At 40.1% G+C, this 19400-nt stretch overlaps 1 protein-coding gene across 4 annotated transcripts in view; it reads left to right on the top strand.

Moving 5' to 3' along the window:
- The window catches only part of ANO1 (anoctamin 1), a 191783-nt gene extending 182410 nt beyond the window's left edge, over positions 1-9373 (top strand). For all 4 annotated transcript variants that reach the window (XM_063437873.1, XM_063437872.1, XM_063437874.1 and 1 more), the window contains 7 exons: positions 237-337; positions 432-577; positions 1008-1160; positions 5795-5847; positions 6638-6822; positions 7028-7133; positions 8002-9373. In XM_063437873.1, the coding sequence (XP_063293943.1) occupies positions 237-337; positions 432-577; positions 1008-1160; positions 5795-5847; positions 6638-6822; positions 7028-7133; positions 8002-8262 (1005 nt within the window). In that variant the 3' untranslated portion in view covers positions 8263-9373. The remainder of the gene's footprint in view (positions 1-236; positions 338-431; positions 578-1007; positions 1161-5794; positions 5848-6637; positions 6823-7027; positions 7134-8001) is intronic.
- Positions 9374-19400: the final 10027 nt, after the last annotated feature.

The raw sequence follows: 19400 nt of genomic DNA, 5'->3' as shown, positions 1-19400 counted from the left end.
ATCAAGTGACAAATGGTGTTTTTATCTTCCTTTATGTAAAAATAAAATAAATAATTTCACAACTTTGTGGCCGTTCTAAAGGAATACGGTTGCTCCCATTGGTGGTTATGGAAATGAATTTTTTTTTCTTTCTTTATTTAACATTTTGACTATCCATGTGTCATGTAAGTTATGTCAGACTATACGTACATGATGATTTTCTATAAGCATTGTACCAATATCTGTATTTCCTGCAGTGCGCCCCAGGTGGGTGTCTCATGGAACTGTGCATCCAACTGAGCATCATTATGTTGGGGAAGCAGCTGATCCAGAATAATCTCTTTGAGATTGGAATCCCGTAAGTTCTTAATTTGCCAGTGCAGTTCCTTTTTTTTGTTTCTTCTGTTAGAATGAAGTTCAGCTCTAATTAACCTTTAATACCCTTTTCCCAGGAAGATGAAGAAGCTGATCAGATACATAAAGTCAAGAAGAGAAACCGGTACGGACCATGAGGAGCATTTGAAAAAGAAGCAGCGTTACGAGATGGATTACAATCTGGAGCCTTTTGCTGGCCTGACTCCGGAGTATATGGAAATGAGTAAGTACGCCTAATGGTTCAATAAGTTATGGCCCAAGAATTGTAGCCTCTTCCTTAAACTGTAGCATGTACAAATGTGGATACCTACCTACAAGAGTCATACAGATTTGATCGGAAACACCCTATCACTCACTGTTGTCATGTCAGAAAAGTACACTCCAGGTTATTCACAAAAAATGTTTATTGTTAGGAATTCAAAGTGAATTACAAATTGTAGCTTCAAGTAGCCGAACTAAGAGCATAATGGATGTGCCCGTTCTAAGCCAGAAGGCTAAGCACTATACATTGTACGTTGCAGGGCAATCTCTTGCCTTTTAATAATGGCTTGTCATTTGGGTGAGGTGCTTGCGTTTAGGGTGAGGCATTGGCACTTTTGAACAAATCCTGATGAATGATTTCTGCTTTTTTCTATGTCTACAATTCTCTACAGTCATCCAGTTTGGATTTGTCACCTTGTTTGTCGCCTCATTTCCACTGGCACCTCTGTTTGCTTTGTTAAACAATATCATTGAAATCCGTCTGGACGCAAAGAAATTTATCTCTGAACTCCGAAGGCCAGTAGCAGTCAGGGCAAAAGATATCGGTAAGCGTCAGCCAATGATTTTGAAGCTGCAAGGTGTTAAATGCTTAATCATAATGTGTTCTATGTAGGAGTCTGTTCTCTTTAAATTACAGGCAGATAACTTTCAATTGCTCCCTTACCTTGTAGTGTATTATACTACTTTTAAAATACATTGGTGTAAAACACACACCCAAGTTACAAATGTTTAAAACACGTAATAAATATGGTATAGGTTACACTCCAGGAAATTAAGTCTATCAAAATATGCTTAAACATGAACAGCCACGAATGCCCTATGCAGGCATAACCAATAACAAAAATATTATATATTTATTATAAATGTTTAAATCAGCTGTGTTATTAAATGAAGCCAGTAATACTGTATTTATGTAACTACTCATATGTAAACGTGTTGCGTAATAGATACATGGTGTGGGATTTTTCAAATGTATTTTTACTTTAGCTACAAAGTTGTTGTTTTTTTTTGTTTTTGTTTTTAGCTAAGTTAACCCCTTCAGGACAGAGTCAATTGTACACGTTTTAATGTAAACAAAAATGGAATTTGCGCTATATGTCTGTTCAACCGTAATTCCCCTCTTTCATATTAAATGCACCCACACTTATTATATATCATTTTGTTGTATATATCATTTTATTCAGGGGAAACTGCTCTGATGGAACACATTTAGGCTGAAAGCACTTCAGCTGCCTACTGCACGTGTAGTTCATGTATGGCCACTAAGGGCAAGTAGAATATATTTTGCACAGGCTAGTGCATGTATTAGTAGTTTAATTGGGTAACTTGTATGTACTTAAATATATACAGTTTTACTAAACAGAGACTTGTGAGGAAGTGCTTTGCAAATTCTAGGCCAAATAGCCAAGCTACAAACACTCTTAGACTTGACCTAAATGTGCAATATCCTTAACTCCACAATTTTTAGTTAAATGTAGTTATACTGTAATGTGTTGGAATCTCCGTGTTTTCTGGTTGAAGACTTGATATGTTAAATATGGGTCTAAATGGTCAACATTCAATAAATCCAGTTTGTTTCAAAGGTTTTTTTAACCAAACACCCAGACAGATTATATAATAGTCTTGTTCCCAACAATATTCTCAAGGAACAGCAAAGAATCCAAGATTTAGGCATTTTTCTATTCTGTTCCAAAGGGAATCCTGCAACACCATGACCATTGCTTTGATAACTGGATTTGGGGATCTAGATTATATGCTACTGCTTAGGAGTGGAATGAGCGGCTCTTGCAAATGCTTCCAACAAGCCGTATGGGAACACGGCTGCTGGCTGCCTCCTCAATATAATTTAAACTGAGTTTGTAAGGAGTGGGGTTCCTGTTTAGGGCGCTATGAAGTCTCATTCCAACTCTTCAAATGCTACTTATATGGCTTTCCAGTAAAGCAATACATTCCAGCTAAATGGCATCATCTTATCCATGCCAGTATTTAGGGACCCAACAGGACGCCGATCTCGGATATATTTTCTAGCCATAGCATGTTTTCTAACGCCTCTGATTTTTGGAGGCTTCCTGCTGTCTGTTTTAGTTTAAGCTGTAAGTCTGATTTGCCTTGATTCCCAGTGTGTACAGAACGGTCCAGCTGGATATTGTAAAGAGAGGTTTGTTGGGGAAATGTTCTCACTCACTCACGGCCTTGGCTGTGGCTGTGACATGGAGTAAACTACACACGGCTCTTTGCATAACTCCTTCCCCGGCTATTAATAAACTGTAACTTTATCAGGGAGGATCTCATTATGCAAGTTAAACATCGTTTCACGAAGACCTGTTCTGTTTAGACAAACATGCATTACAAATTACATGGGTTTCATTCCATGGTCTCATTGTATCCTTTGCTGAACACATTTCTAACAATAGCATCCTGTGATACACCAAAACCACTTCCTCACTTGTACTTCACCAAGCATTCTGTTTACACTGTAATATGGGAGGTTATTAAACACGAGGGATTGTTTCCTATATCCACAATTATGGAGAAATTACAAGGAAACTACACATTTCAAGCCAAAAAAAAACAACTGAGCTGGAAAGCTTAACAAACGACTATTTTTAAGCTCAACTGCCTAAAACGTGCAATTCTTCACAATTCCAGTTTCATAAATAAATGCCTACGTCACTAATCTAGTCATGTGGTTTTGATAGCTACAGCCATTTTTGTAAATTCCCTGTTCAGTGTAACCTCCGTGCAATGTATACCTTTACAGGCTGTGAGATGTTATCCCAGCCAATGTCATGCAAGACACTGGCTGGTAATTGGAGAATATGCAGTCAGCATCCCCTGGGGAGAATCCCAGCGTTAAAGAGAGCAGTCAGGATATTCCTTTTAAATCTCTGCACCGTCTGACTAGAGTGTTGCCATTTAACCCCTTAAGGACACATGACATGTGTGACATGTCATGATTCCCTTTTATTCCAGAAGTTTGGTCCTTAAGGGGTTAAATCAGAATGAATTATGACAACTTAATTGACACACTTTTAACTGCCTCTGCAGCCTGTTTTACTTTTAGGAATGGTTAGTGAGCGGGCAGTGTGGTGTTCTGTATAGACATTGAAATGGTTAGTGAGCGCGCAGTGTGGTGTTCTGTATAGACATTGAAATGGTTAGTGAGCGCGCAGTGTGGTGTTCTGTATAGACATTGAAATGGTTAGTGAGCGCGCAGTGTGGTGTTCTGTATAGACATTGAAATGGTTAGTGAGCACGCAGTGTGGTGTTCTGTATAGACATTGAAATGGTTAGTGAGCGCGCAGTGTGGTGTTCTGTATAGACATTGAAATGGTTAGTGAGCGCGCAGTGTGGTTTTCTGTATAGACATTGAAATGGTTAGTGAGCGGGCAGTGTGGTGTTCTGTATAGACATTGAAATGGTTAGTGAGCGCGCAGTGTGGTGTTCTGTATAGACATTGAAATGGTTAGTGAGCGCGCAGTGTGGTGTTCTGTATAGACATTGAAATGGTTAGTGAGCGCGCAGTGTGGTATTCTGTATAGACATTGAAATGGTTAGTGAGCGCGCGGTGTGGTGTTCTGTATAGACATTGAAATGGTTAGTGAGCGCGCAGTGTGGTATTCTGTATAGACATTGGAATGGTTAGTGAGCGCGCAGTGTGGTGTTCTGTATAGACATTGAAATGGTTAGTGAGCGGGCAGTGTGGTATTCTGTATAGACATTGAAATGGTTAGTGAGCGCGCAGTGTGGTGTTCTGTATAGACATTGAAATGGTTAGTGAGCGCGCAGTGTGGTGTTCTGTATAGACATTGAAATGGTTAGTGAGCGCGTAGTGTGGTATTCTGTATAGACATTGAAATGGTTAGTGAGCGCGTAGTGTGGTATTCTGTATAGACATTGAAATGGTTAGTGAGCGCGCAGTGTGGTGTTCTGTATAGACATTGAAATGGTTAGTGAGCGCGTAGTATGGTATTCTGTATAGACATTGAAATGGTTAGTGAGCGCGTAGTGTGGTATTCTGTATAGACATTGAAATGGTTAGTGAGCGCGCAGTGTGGTATTCTGTATAGACATTGAAATGGTTAGTGAGCGCGCAGTGTGGTGTTCTGTATAGACATTGGAATGGTTAGTGAGCGGGCAGTGTGGTATTCTGTATAGACATTGGAATGGTTAGTGAGCGCGCAGTGTGGTGTTCTGTATAGACATTGGAATGGTTTGTACGAGCGTAGTGTGGTATTCTGTATAGACACTGGAAGAATTGGTGAGTGTGCATGATGTATTCTATGTGCATATTAAGCTGCATAGTGACTGCCTGGCAGTTGTGGATGGGTGTCAGGGGGGAGTGTTTGTATTTACATTGGGCTGATTATCCTGCACACTGTGAATCATGCTTGTATATGAAAGGGTAAAGTTTTTAAAGTTAAGAAGAAATGCACACACTATTACTTGGGGAAGACTTTACAAAGGCTGAATTGGTGCTGAAATGTGTTTTTTTTATTTTTTTCTGTATCCTAAATAAGACTGCCGATTTAAGAAACCATTGGATGTGACCATATTTATATTTGCGAGTATATGAAAGGGTGTGTGCTTGTTTAAAGGACCACTATAGGCACCCAGACCACTTCAGCTCAATGAAGTGGTCTGGATGCCAGGTCACCCTAACTGCTATGTTTACACTGCAGGGTTAATTCAGCCACTATAGGCCACTTCCACGATTTACATGGATTAAATCGCACTTATTTGACGCTGGACGTTCTCACGGAGTCCAGTGTCAAAAAAGATCCCCAAAGGAAAGCATTGAGTAATGCTTTCCTATGGGTGGGTTTGAATGCGTGCACACCTCTGGCCGTGCATGTGCATTTGGCTCCACTCGGAAGCTGACGTCGATGGAGGAGGAGAGGTCACCAGTGCCGAGGGAGCCCGGCGCTGGATTAAGGTAATCAAATAAGTGCTTAACCATTTATTCGCCGCGGAACAGGACCCGAGTCGCTCTATAGCATTAGGAATACATATTTGTATTCATAACGCTATAGTTTTCCTTTAAGTGCTAGGACAGTCGTTTATCATACATTAAATAGGTTTCATCATAAAATGCCACCGGTTTCATTTTAGTTGTATTGTACTGCTGGTGTTTACTGTGTTTCTCGTGTGGCATTTTCATTTTTATGTTTTTTTACAGGTATCTGGTATAACATCCTACGTGGCATTGGCAAGCTTGCTGTCATAATAAATGTGAGTTGTTTCTGTTTAAAACTGTCTTTTCTTCATCCATGTTGGGTGTCAGTCCATTCTCCAGTCAATTGTCTTATGTTCAGTTTTCAGGTGGTGGGAACCATCTGTGTTCTTTACACAAAGCCATGTAGTTAAATGGTACTCCTTACCACCATTGATTGCTTCCTCTGGGGGGGGGGGGGGGAGAAACTGGCCTATTGCCTGCATTGATGCAAAACATCTGTGTCATCCTGGGTCATGAGTCCCATCAAGCCAATATTTATACCTCCTAACAGAGTATGCAACCAGCATTCTGAACAAATCGACATGTTCAAATACTGCCGTTTCTCATTTAGCACTAAAGTCAAGTCCCATTTGAAATATTTTGAATATGCCCAATACAGGTCAGTCTTCTGTCTATGCATGCCTGCTGGTCAGATGATGATGAGGGGAGCTCTCCGCTTTCTCTAGATGTTCCTAAATAGCACAATGTCTCTTTCATGTGTTTCCATAGAACAGATAGACCTTCCGTCAAAAGACCATCTGTCCTGTTAGATCCCTTCCCATGATATACTGGTTACATGTGCTGTATAATATCTGCATAATATGTATTCCCCATAAAAGGATGAACAATGAATGTGTACACTCTGAGGTGGGTTAGTTAAAGATGTAGGTGGCTAATACCACACTGCAGTCCCGTCCCCCCAGTCAGTTGCTGTTAAAATGAGGAGGTTTTTGATGATTGCACCGTGACTATGATCTGTTTGTTGATTAGCACATAATGTTCATAATGTTTACTGTTACTGCTCAGGCGTTTGTGATTTCATTCACCTCTGACTTCATTCCGCGCCTCGTCTACCTGTACATGTACAGCGCAGATGGCACCATGCATGGCTTTGTCAACAACACGCTCTCCTATTTCAATGTGAGTGATTTCAAGCCTGGAACCGGACCCAACATGGACCACGGCCTGGGGTACCCAGTGGAAGTGTGCAGGTAGATTTGTGCTCTGGAAAGCAGCTGACATTTCATACCATCTACAGCCTAGACTAGACTGGCTAACCTTTGACCTTTTAGACCGGCTGAGACTCATGGAAAACATTGTCCAGAACAGTTGGAGGTCCAAAAGTTAACCATGATTGATCTAGAGCATTCGTGTTTACTGAGCACCCATATTCAAATTCTCTTAATTTATTTTCAGGTACAAAGATTACAGGGAGCCGCCCTGGTCTGAAAATAAATATGACATTACCAAGGAGTTCTGGGCTGTACTGGCAGCAAGACTAGCATTTGTGATCGTTTTTCAGGTAAGAATCAATCTCCACTTCCACAGTGCTGTGTGACATGAGTGCGTTCCCTTCCTCCCCCATATATCACTATTTGGTTTTATAGAGTTAATTAAATAGTTAATAGTTGTAATAATAAAAATGGCAGCAAACTCCAGTACAATAGTTAACACTACCTAAATTAGGGCATCCACTTGGCTAAAGACAGCTTTTCACCATAATGTGTATAGATTGCTAGCAGATATCTGCATTATACGCAGTCATCTTTGGGTACACACTTTTTGCCATAATGAATATTGGATTGTTAATATCTCTTAATATTTTTTTAACTGTTCTTTTAACTAGAACTAGAAGAGTTAACTTACTGTTTGACAATAGCTTTGTTGATCTAACAGTCTGTCATTAAATAATGTGTTAATTCACACTGATATGAAATACTTATACATTATATTCTGTAATTTTTGTTTTCATTGTCGAAGGGGCTAATCTATGCACATAAATATTAGGAACCCATGCTCTACATGGTGTGTCATGCTTAAAGGAACACTCCAAGTATGTAATGGTTATGGAGCAAGGAGTGGCCTGATGCCATCCCTCCTCCCCCTGTAAGTAATCAAACAATTTAAGAACAGTTTGATATATTACTGGGGTATGTCAGTATTCTCCTCCTCTCAAATAGCTTAATGCAGGAGCTTCCAGTGGCAGAGGGTGTGGAAGTGGGGACCTGGCAAACCCAAAGTAAGTTGTCAAACTATTCTTAGATGGGCACTCCTGGCACTATGACAGTTACAGCAAGGTGTAGTGGTTGTGGTGCTTGGAGTGTTTTTTTTTAATATCAGTTACAATGTTCACAATGTCCATTTTAATGTTCCTCTCGCCCTTATTGCAGAACTTGGTCATGTTCATGAGTGAGTTTGTAGACTGGATAATTCCAGACATTCCCAAAGACATAAGTGAACAGATCCACAGGGAGAAGGTTCTTATGGTCGAGGTGTTTCTCAAGGAAGAACAGGGTAAACTCCAAATGCTGGAAACCTGGAAAGATCGTGACAAGAAGAGAGGTGAGAACCTTAACAGCCACAGTCCCAAACTCTCCCGCAGCCAACGAGGAAGCTCCGCATCTGCTTATTCATATCGAGTGGATGTGTAGGGCCAGCAACATCTAGGACACAATGTTTGGGCATTCATTCCACTGAGCATAACATCAATAAGGACTTGACTCACAAGGAGTTTGAAAGTTCTTGTCTTTACAGCCACTTGGCTTGCACCTCTACCAGGAACAGATAACCAGGTTTTAAGAAATGAATGGCACAGAAGCCCCAATCTCCTGTGCCGTGACTTGGACAACACTGCTGATGTGTGCATGTTCAATAGTAGAATGTAACAAACTTCTATATTAGATATCTTCTTGTGCCTTCTGAGATACCTGCAAACTGTTGCTTTAATGCTAAATTTTACCCAGTCACTACTGGAGAGTTCTGCAGTCCATTCTGAAAAGCTGCACAGAGGTCTTTTTGAAGGCTAAACATGGACTAAGCCTTACGTTTTTGTGGATCCCTTAAAAGTGCTTACTGTGTCTGTGCTGACATTCCAAGATGGACAATATATGTACTGGGAGCATCAACATATTGAAGACTAGTTATCTCCACTTCTTGCCCAACTCAGCCTTGTTTGCTAGGCCCTTTGGTAGAGTCCTTGGCATTTGACACAGCTATTGTTCCATGCAACCATGACGCGTATACCCACATTAACTGTCAGTACTGAAATGGTTAGCTCTCTCCCCCCTTCCTGCCTCTTGGCTGAAACTATCATTGTTTGTTTAGTCCAGCATTCAATGGGTTAAGCCTTCGAAGAAAAAATATTTTTTTAGAAAACTACCTATGCAATGTAAAGACACCCTTTCTTTATACAAATCTTTTATACCTATTTATTGTAGCAAAAGTATATTTTGAAACCAATCAATTCCTGTGTTCGTCCAGGGCAAGCCTCTGATTTTTAATCTTTCTTGGGAGTGGCGGCAGGGTGTGTTCTTGCTCGATTCACCCAAGGAGGTAATATGTTAAATTAAAAATTGATTTTTGGGTGTATAATTCTTGGGTGGTGAATTCTGAGAAGGGCTGGCTTTCAGCACAAAGCATTACACTTCTCAGACATTCACAAAACGTGGATGTAAAAAAAACAGTCTGCAATTACTGTTTCATTTTATTGTGTATTTTTTTTTGTAATTTATAATAAAAGTAAATAAAATAATTTTATGTCTTTCTGGCTGTATGATGATTTTGCTGGATTCAAGGTCAGGCATTAGCCACAAAATGACAAGAAGTAACGGTGCTTCTCTGTAGTTTAAGTACAAGATCTATTATTGAACATGTTTTTATTAATTATAAGGAGGTGCAGAAAACTATACAGCGCATTGCCAAGTATGCCTGGGAGAGTTCAATGAATAACTAAAAATGTAAATTGCGGAAAATATTTGGGTTTCTATTCTTCCAACCAGATAAGGGTTAATTGATTCTTCTAACATAGAAAAGGCAAGCTGTCGCATATTTTGTGTGCTTAACCAAACCAAAACAATTCTTGTGCAGATGGGCACCGTAGACTGCTTGCCATACAAAACTAAACAGCATTACATGAAGCTTGTTCTAGTACAATCATTCTCTAAATGAGATGTCAAACCAGAACCACTGGTTCCTTTGAGTTGTATTAATTTAATATGTGTAATTATTATATTTTGAAATTATAAAAATCAGTTTTAGCAATGTATTCACTTAACATTGGACTGTAGTGAATTGATATTTAAATTGCAAAGATGTGAATACTGCCAAGTTGAATATTTTTTATTTTGCAATTATTGCCTACATTTTGCCATTCAGTGCAATTCAGTCTTTAGTGAACTACCCACCTTTTTATTAAGGGAATCTCCACCAATGTGTGCAGCAAATTAATATTCATGAATGTACATAGTGGGCATTGGATAAGATAAGCATCCCCATGACCAACCCATAAATCCACAATAAAGACAGACACCCATGTTGGATAAAACAGGCCACAGCATTTATTTAAAAACTTATAAAATACTGTATAACACCTCCATCTTTAAAGGAACACTATAGTCACCTAAATTACTTTAGCTAAATAAAGCAGTTTTAGTGTATAGATCATTCCCCTGCAATTTCACTGCCATTTAGGAATTAACCCTTTAAGACCGGAGGGCGTACAATTACGTCCTTTTTTAAGCGGCTCTAAACGCCGCCGGGTGTAATTGTACGCCCTCCGTTTTTTTTTTTTACTTACCCAGTCGCTGGCGATCGCGGTTGGGGGGACTCTCAGGGAGCCCTCCAGCAGCCCCCCCGGCCATGTGAGAGTGAGGTCCTTGCGAGGACCTCACAATCACATGGCCGGGATAGCTGGCTGCTGCATTGCCACCAGCAGGGGGACTAACTGTAATGACAGTTAGTCCCCCTGCTGGCTGAAATCAAAGAAAAAAAAAAAAGTTAAATCAGTGTAAAAAAAAATATTATATACTTAGATCGTGTGTGTATATATATATATATATATATATATATATATATATATATATATATATATATATATATATGATCTAAGACAGTGTATGTGTGTGTATTTATATGTGTATATATACTAGGTGTATTTTACTATTAATATATATATAAATTTTCAAATTACACGTAGACTAATACTGATTAAATATATATATAATTATTGTTATATATATATATTTATATATAATATAAAAAATATATGTAAATACGTAAATGTAGCGGAGGGCAATATTAAAATCCCCGATATCCGCTGGTTCCACAGGTACATCCACAGTCAGCGCTGAAAAGTAAGGCAAGTTCCCCAATCCTCCCAATAACCGGACGAAACACAGTCTGGGAGTCAACTAACTGGCTTTATTCACAGCTGGCATATTTATACAGTTCCCCATGCAAGGGGTTTCCAGACAGTAAATCCAGGGGATTTCTCCCATCATGCAATATAAGTTTCCCAACAGGCTGTGCTGCACGAGAAGGATACTCCCACTAAAATGGACGATTAAGTGGATTATCCCCTCGTGCAGCAGAACTGACAATTTATATTAAAATACGGTTTTCACATTCCATTCGGTAGATTGGTATGACCGAACGTTCGGCAGATAGCTGGGACCTGAGCGCATCTTTTGGGAGAATACTGCTCAGCTCCCAGCTGAACTGACCAAACGCCGCATAAAATACATTTAACCATCGAGTTCGGTTTAAAACTACCGAACACCGATGGGGAACACAATGTGCTAAGAGCGAAATTCCCGAACGCTCGGGAAGTCCAGCGGTGTTCGTCTCATCGAGTAGCCGTTTTTAGTACCAGGCGCTCGACGACCGAACACCGCTGGAGAGACAAAGGATCCAAGATGGCCGACCGCCATATGGTCGGTAGTCGAACGACGGCCACCTAGGAGAGCCTTTAATTACCGATTGCAACAATGTTGCAATCGGTTAACGAGCGCCACACGACTCCTAAGTGTGTGGTCCACCTGGGGAGCCCGTGTTCGGTTGGCGAACGGCCCGGATGGCCGCAATTCGTCAAACGAAGAGTTTGCATGCTGGTAGCTTAGGGCTGCCAGCATGCGAACGGTGCTATACAATACGCATATAATACAGAAGATACAGTCCCCCCCCTGCATCCTATGGACAACCTTTATATATCATAGTCCAGAAGTGGCTAGGTTTGCCACAGTAAAAAAAATAAATACAAAATAATTAAAAATAAATAACTAAAAAATATATAGATGTTATTTCGTTCTAACTGTATTGTGATATTTATATCAAAATACACGTAGAATGAAATTATATATCTATATATCTATATATATATATATATCTATATACATAAATATATACATATAAATATACATCACTATATATACATCACTATATATAAATAAAAATATTTGAAAAAAATTATATATATATATATATATATATATATATTAATTCTACACATATATTTATGTAATATTTTTACATAATTAGGTATCCTAATTAATTACAATTAGCGGGACCTGCCTGACATCCCATGCCGAAAGTATAGGGAATTCTAATTTGCTAGCACTATATTTAACCCTATAACTTTCCAAGACACCATAAAACCTGTACATGGGGGGTACTGTTTTACTCGGGAGACTTCGCTGAACACATATTAGTGTTTCAAAACCGTAAATGTATTACAACGATGATATCGCCAGTAAAAGTGAAGTTTTTTGCATTTTTCACGCACAAACGGCACTTACACGGACGATATTATTGCTGCAATACTTTTTACTGTTTTGAAACACAAATATTTGTGTTCAGCGAAGTCTCCCGAGTACAACAGTACCCCTCATGTACAGGTTTTATGGTGTTTTCAAAAGTTACAGTGTCAAATATAAGGCTTGTGTTTCATTTTTTTCACATTAAAATTCGCCAGATTGCTTACGTTGCCTTTGTGACCCTATGGTAGCCCAAGAATGAAAATTACCCCTATGATGGCATACCATTTGCAATAGTAGACAACCCAAGGTATTGCAAATGGGGGTATGTCCAGTCTTTTTTAGTAGCCACTTAGTCACAAACACTGGCCAAAATTGGCGTTTTTTGCATTTTTCACACACAAACAAATACTAACGCTAACTTTGGCCAGTGTTTGTGACCAAATGGCTACTAAAAAAGACTGGACATTCCCCATTTGCAATACCTTGGGTTGTCTACTATTGCAAATGGTATGCCATTATGGGTGTAAATTTAATTCCTGGGCTACTATACAGTCTCAAAGGCAACTTAACCAATCTGGCGAATTTCAATTTCAAATGTAACGTGCTATATTTGACCCTGTAACTTCCCAAAACACCATAAAACCTGTACATATGGGGTACTGTTTTACACGTTAGACTTTGCTGAATACAAATGTGTATTTTATTGCAGTAAAAGCAAACAGTATTATGACATTGACAGTTAAAATGTCATGTAGAACTAAAAAAATAACTTCTTATTTTCTCCCATTTTTTTCATATTAAATTTATGTTTCATAGCTAAATATTTGATATTAAATGAAAGCCCGGTTTCCCCTGAATAAAATGACCTATAATAAGGGGGGGTGCATTTAATATGAAAGAGGTGAATTATGGTTGGACAGACATATAGCGCAAATGCCAGGTTTTGTTTACGTTTTGTTTTGATCACAACTTGTACATTTGGCTGCGGTCTTAAGGGGTTAAATCACTTTGTTTCTGTTTATGCAGCCTTAGCCACACCTCCCCCTGGCTATGATTGACAGAGCCTGCATGAAAAAAAAAATGGTTTCACTTTCAAACAGATGTAATTTACCTTAAGTAATTGTATCTCAATTTTTTAAATTGAACTTTAATCACATACAGGAGGCTCTTGGAGGGTCTAGCAAGCTATTAACATAGCAGGGGATAAGAAAATCTTAATTAAACAGAACTTGCAATAAAGAAAGCCTAAATAGCGCTCTCTTTACAGGAAGTGTTTATGGAAGGCTGTGCAAGTCACATGCAGGGAGGTGGGACTAGGGTTCATAAACAAAGGGATTTAACTCCTAAATGGCAGAGGATTGAGCAGTGAGGCTGCAGGGGCATGTTCTATACACCAAAACTGCTTCATTAAGCTAAAGTTGTTCAGGTGACTATAGTGTCCCTTTAATTATAAATATATTAACATATAAATAACATAACACATGTCATACAGTATATTATACTTTAATCAAACTAACTCACAGCCCCAAAGGCTCTCACCTCCCCCTCAGCATAACAACATTCCATTTTACCTTTAATGTTCACCACCCGCCAGCTTTTTGGCTCAGTGGGGCACGACCATAATGCTCCCCACCAGCCGGCATTTTAGCTCAGTGGGGACACGTCCAAGTTGGTACCCTTGCAGTTTACCATAAGAGACAGTGGCGGTTTAGACACAGCCATTATCCACCTTATTAGTCTACCTGTAAAACAGTCTCCCAACCTGATTGGCAAGGACACGCACCCCGCCAGCTGTGACAACAAACCAGGACCTAAAAAGAAGGGAGGGTGGTCCGTAAACTGTTGCTGGCCCAGATCCCAAATGGCACTGAGGTGTAGGCTTAATTAGTCACCAACCATTCCTAATATACAACACTCCCACATAAACATAACAACCAATCAGAGCTCATCCAGCCCCACACTCATACATGTGCCCTTGTCCGCTAAGCTGCGCTCTCTCCCCTGGGCCTTCTCAAACTTCAATGACAGGAAATGCTTTATTTTGCAGATGTTAAATAGCAGCATTTATTCCATTATTACAGTGTTAAACTTGCTGTTTAGGCCACCCTCTCTGTAGAGTTAAAAAATTACTTTACTCAATTTTTCACGCTGCAGCTGGCTCTGCCCCCATTGCTGATGTCATCAATCTTTATGATCTCAGCCAATCCAATGCTTTTCCATAGAAAATTATTTGGAGACTATTGCGTATGCACTGCACTAATCAGCACGCAGAGCATGGTGACGCTGAATGCCAGTGCTGCACTGCGATAGGAAGCACCTCTAGTGGCCGTCTGAGTGACTGTCACTAGAGGTGTTACTAGGCAGCAATGTAAACACTGCCTTTTTCATGGCAGCATTTACAGAGCTGAGCCAGCACCAAAAGAACAACCACGTTGAGTTGTAGTTCTGGTGACTATAGTGTCCCTTTGATGTGCACAGAGTGCAGCTGGGAATAAACTAGTCTGAATTCCTTAGTACATACCGAGCACCATAACCATTATGCTAGGCTACATATGACATCCTCCAATTCTATGTCAAACCGAGGTTTCCCAAGGTGTCTGTGTCCCCAGTCCCTTGTACACTGTATCCAACTGGAGAAATTGCATACCTTAGCAATGTCAAATTTGTGCAAATTTTTCAGCATTGTTTGAATGAGCACATTGGTTGTCGGTCAAACGGATAACCCAAAAATGGTGTCAAAGATAGAGAAATATAGAGATATAGTGACACTCCAGGATGATGTGATGTTTTGCATTCAATAATCCATTACAATATGCAAAAAAAAACATAATACAATAATAAAGTAATAGAGTCAAGCAGCATAACTTAAACCCAATGTACAGATTTCACCTACCATGTCAGTGCCTGGATTCTCCTTGTAAGGAGTGAGGGTCACTATCACTCACTGCTTAGTGTGTATTTCGTAACTGGGGTTCAAGTCATTAACTAGTCAATCTGGAGAATGGCTATTTTGCCTAATAAGGCTATATTGCCTAATACTGTGTTTCATCTTTAATTTATAGTGAATTAACCCCTTTGTGGGGTTTTTTTGTGTACACATTTAACATTACTGTGAACCACAACAAATGGACTTCATGTGGGATTGGGTAAAGGTCATATAATCTAATCAGACAGGAGGGTCTCTAACTCCCTACTGATTGTTCAATCTCAGTAACTGAGCTTTACTAAAAAAACTCTTAGGGACGGGTTAATACCGGATTACGAAATTCTAAACCTCCAAGCAATCTTATATGGACATCAAATGTGTACTTCTATACAGCCGCCTGGATTGTGCGAGAATCCACATCCCTATGTCTGCAATTGTCTTGCTTAGTAAATCCCTTGCTTGTAAATAAAGTTTAAAACGAAATTCTTACACTATTAATCTTAGGTCAATACACTGTAAACCATCATTAATGGACACTGGAAGCACCCTACCCAGCACGGCACCGTGTATGGGCAACATACAGCTGTTATTTGTCTAGTCATGTGACAAAGTGCCGGAAGGGCACCCATAGACTTAAAAAAAAAAAAAATGTAAGCACTATAAATATTACAGTTCAGAGCAGTGGTTATAGTGCAAATTGCCCGTTTGCACTCTCCGACCTACAGTGGAATTTACAGCTATTTGGTATAGAGGTAATCATCTTGGAATTATGTCATTTTGTATATGAATTGAAGTGGTTATGGTGCCCTGACAAAATGTTTCTGTTCAGTGTCTAACCATTTTTGAAAGGTCCCTGAAGCTCCTCTCTGAACAATGGGACTCTGGGCACTATCACCACATCAGTGGGCAAAATATTTTACCTAATTCTAAGTTCATTCTCTCCATTCCAAATAGCTGTCACTTCCACTGCTGAAAGAGCCTATAGACACCCTACTGTTTGTTTCAATGAGATTAAGTGGTTATGGTGCCTGGTGGTGGAAGAGCAGGAAAGCAGTCACCTGTCTATCAAACTCCATGTTCCTCTTTAATAGGTAATGGGTGGCAGCATATCTTGGTGTCCCTTTAATAATAAATCACAGGAAATGAAGTGAAATCTTGGACACCAAGTTAACCTTTAATACTACTACTACCTGATAGGAGACTCAGAGCCTGTTCTAGTCTATCCGCAGCATTCCTAGTAATTAAAGAAAAATAAGAACTTCGTTAGAATCCTGTCTTTAGTGACTGTATGTCTCTCTGTGATAAGGGAATCTGTGGACGATTAGTAAGAATTTGTGGAATATAAACGTTCTTTTACTGTTGATGTATGTGTATATTATTTGGCAGTATCCTAACCATGTATGGGTTTATTGTGATGTAGGAGCAGGGGACACATTGGTTGCTTAGTGTTCACACACATAAATGTTTCCATTTGCTTAAAGTTACTTGGCTTTGGAAACAAACAGCCAAGAATCTTCTTCACAAAATAAGGTGGTGTTACAGAAGATCTCATAGGGGGAGGGAAGGGGTGACAAATGGGGGGTTTAGTCGCTAAACGGTGAGTCGAGGTAAACCTGTAACTAAAATTCTATTTTAATCTATATGTTGCAGTTCACCAGGTAAGGGACAGTTAGCTGAGATGGACCATTTAAAACCAAAATGTAACACTTTGCGATGAACTAGTGGCTCTGGGGAAAATAATATTACCCTCGCAAGTATAGTTTTACTTCATGCATGTAAACTAAAGAGAAAACAAAATTTAGGCTGCCATGTTTTTTCTGGACATCTATTGCTCTGCACACTGATGAGCTGCACATGAAGAGTGTTGCCCTGTAGTGTGTAGCATTCATGTTCCTTTGTTAATGGACCCATTTCCCTTTGTAAGACGTGAATCCTACAAACAGAACAATGCTTTTCATTTCCACCAGCATTAAGACGTAATGTTTGTGCATCTAGCGATCCTTGCAAATTCTAAAAAATAAATTGCATTTACGTTCTGCCCTGTGCCTCTACTATGTTATGGAAAAAAGGGGGGGAAGCGTACAAATCATAGTTACAGCTTTCCTTACACGTCATAGTTACATCTTTCCCATAATTGAGCAGATTAACTATGACTAAATGTCTGAAATACGTGATTAACACCTTTTGATCTGTTACACGGTCGCACTTTCTACATATGTCAATGAGTGTTCCCTGTCAAACATTAAAATCCCTCCTGGACAGGGCCGTCTTTAAGATTGACTGGACCCTGGGTAACGATCTGCTTGGGCGGCCTGGACCACAGGGCCGCCATCAGGGGGTGACAACCATCAGTGGCAGTCCTGGGCCCCACTTTCTTTCTCTGCACACATAGATAGGGAATATCACTATGTGTGCAGCCGCTGGCCCCCAGCTCCCTGTTACCGCAGAGTGGGCCCAGGCAGCACACTGCTTCTCCTCTTCTCTACTCTCTGCTAATACGTATATACTCGAGTAGCAAGTTGCCATAATACAGACAATTGACTCGAGTATAAGACGAGTGGGGGGTTTTCAGCACAAAAAATGTGCTGAAAAACTCGTCTTATACTCGAGTATATACGATAACTCCATGGCAACCGGGTCTCGCGAGAGTTATTGGAAGAGAGGAGAGAAGAGGAGAAGCAGTGTGCTGCCTGGGCCCCTTCTGCGGTAACAGGGAGCCGGGGGCCCCCCACCGGACCTCCAGGGATGGAATCTCCCCCCCTCCCTGGACACAGGTAAGCAGAGAGGGGGGAGAAACATTTAATTAAATTTAAAAAAAAATGCATACACTAACACAACACACACACTACATACAATAACACAACACACACACTACATACACTGACACAACACACACACACTACATACACTGACACAACACACACACTGCATACACTGACACAACACACACTGCATACACTGATAACACACACTGCATACACTGACACAACACACTGACACAACTCACACACACTGCATACACTGACACAACACGCACACACTACATACACTGACAACACGCACACACTACGTACACTGACACACACACACTAACACAACACACACACTGCATACACTGACAACACACACTGCATACACTGACAACACACACACACACTACATACACTAACAACACACACACTGCATACACTGACAACACACACTGCATACACTGACACAACACACACTGCATACACTGACACACACTGCATGCACTAACAACACACACTCTGCATACACTGACACAACACACACTACATACACTGACACAACACACACACTCTGCATACACTGACACAACACACACTGCATACACTGACACAACACACACTGCATACACTGACACAGCACACACTGCATACACTGACACAACACACTGCATACACTAACACACACACTGCATACACTAACACACACACTGCATACACTAACACACTGCATACACTAACACAACACACACTGAATACACTAATACAATACACACACTGCATTCACTAATACAACATGCACTCTGCATACACTACACACTAACACACTCACTGCATCCACTATACTGACACACACTCTCCATTCGCTACACATTAACACACTCTGCATTCACTACACTAACACACACTCTGCATCCGCTACACACTAACACACACTCTGCATTCACTACACTAACACACACTCTGCATCTGCTACACACTAACACACTCTCTGCATTCACTACACATTAACACACTCTGCATTCACTACACTAACACTCTCTGCATTCACTACACATTAACACACACTCTGCATTCACTACAAATTTACACACACACTACATTCATTACACTGACACACTCTGCATTCACTACACCCTAACACACACTCTGCATTTATTACACACTAACACACACTCTGCATTCACTAAACTATGCACACACTCTGCATTAACTGTACACACAGCATCCACTACACAAACATCCTGTATTCCCAGTACACACACTACATCCACCACAAATTGAAACACTCTGCATTCACTATACACAGACACTGCGTCTAATACAAACACTACATCCACTACAGACACTGCATCCACTTAACA

This window comes from Pelobates fuscus, chromosome 12 (genome assembly GCF_036172605.1).
Source record: "Pelobates fuscus isolate aPelFus1 chromosome 12, aPelFus1.pri, whole genome shotgun sequence".
Taxonomy (NCBI): domain Eukaryota; kingdom Metazoa; phylum Chordata; class Amphibia; order Anura; family Pelobatidae; genus Pelobates; species Pelobates fuscus.
This window is presented reverse-complemented; position numbering and strand designations above follow the sequence as displayed.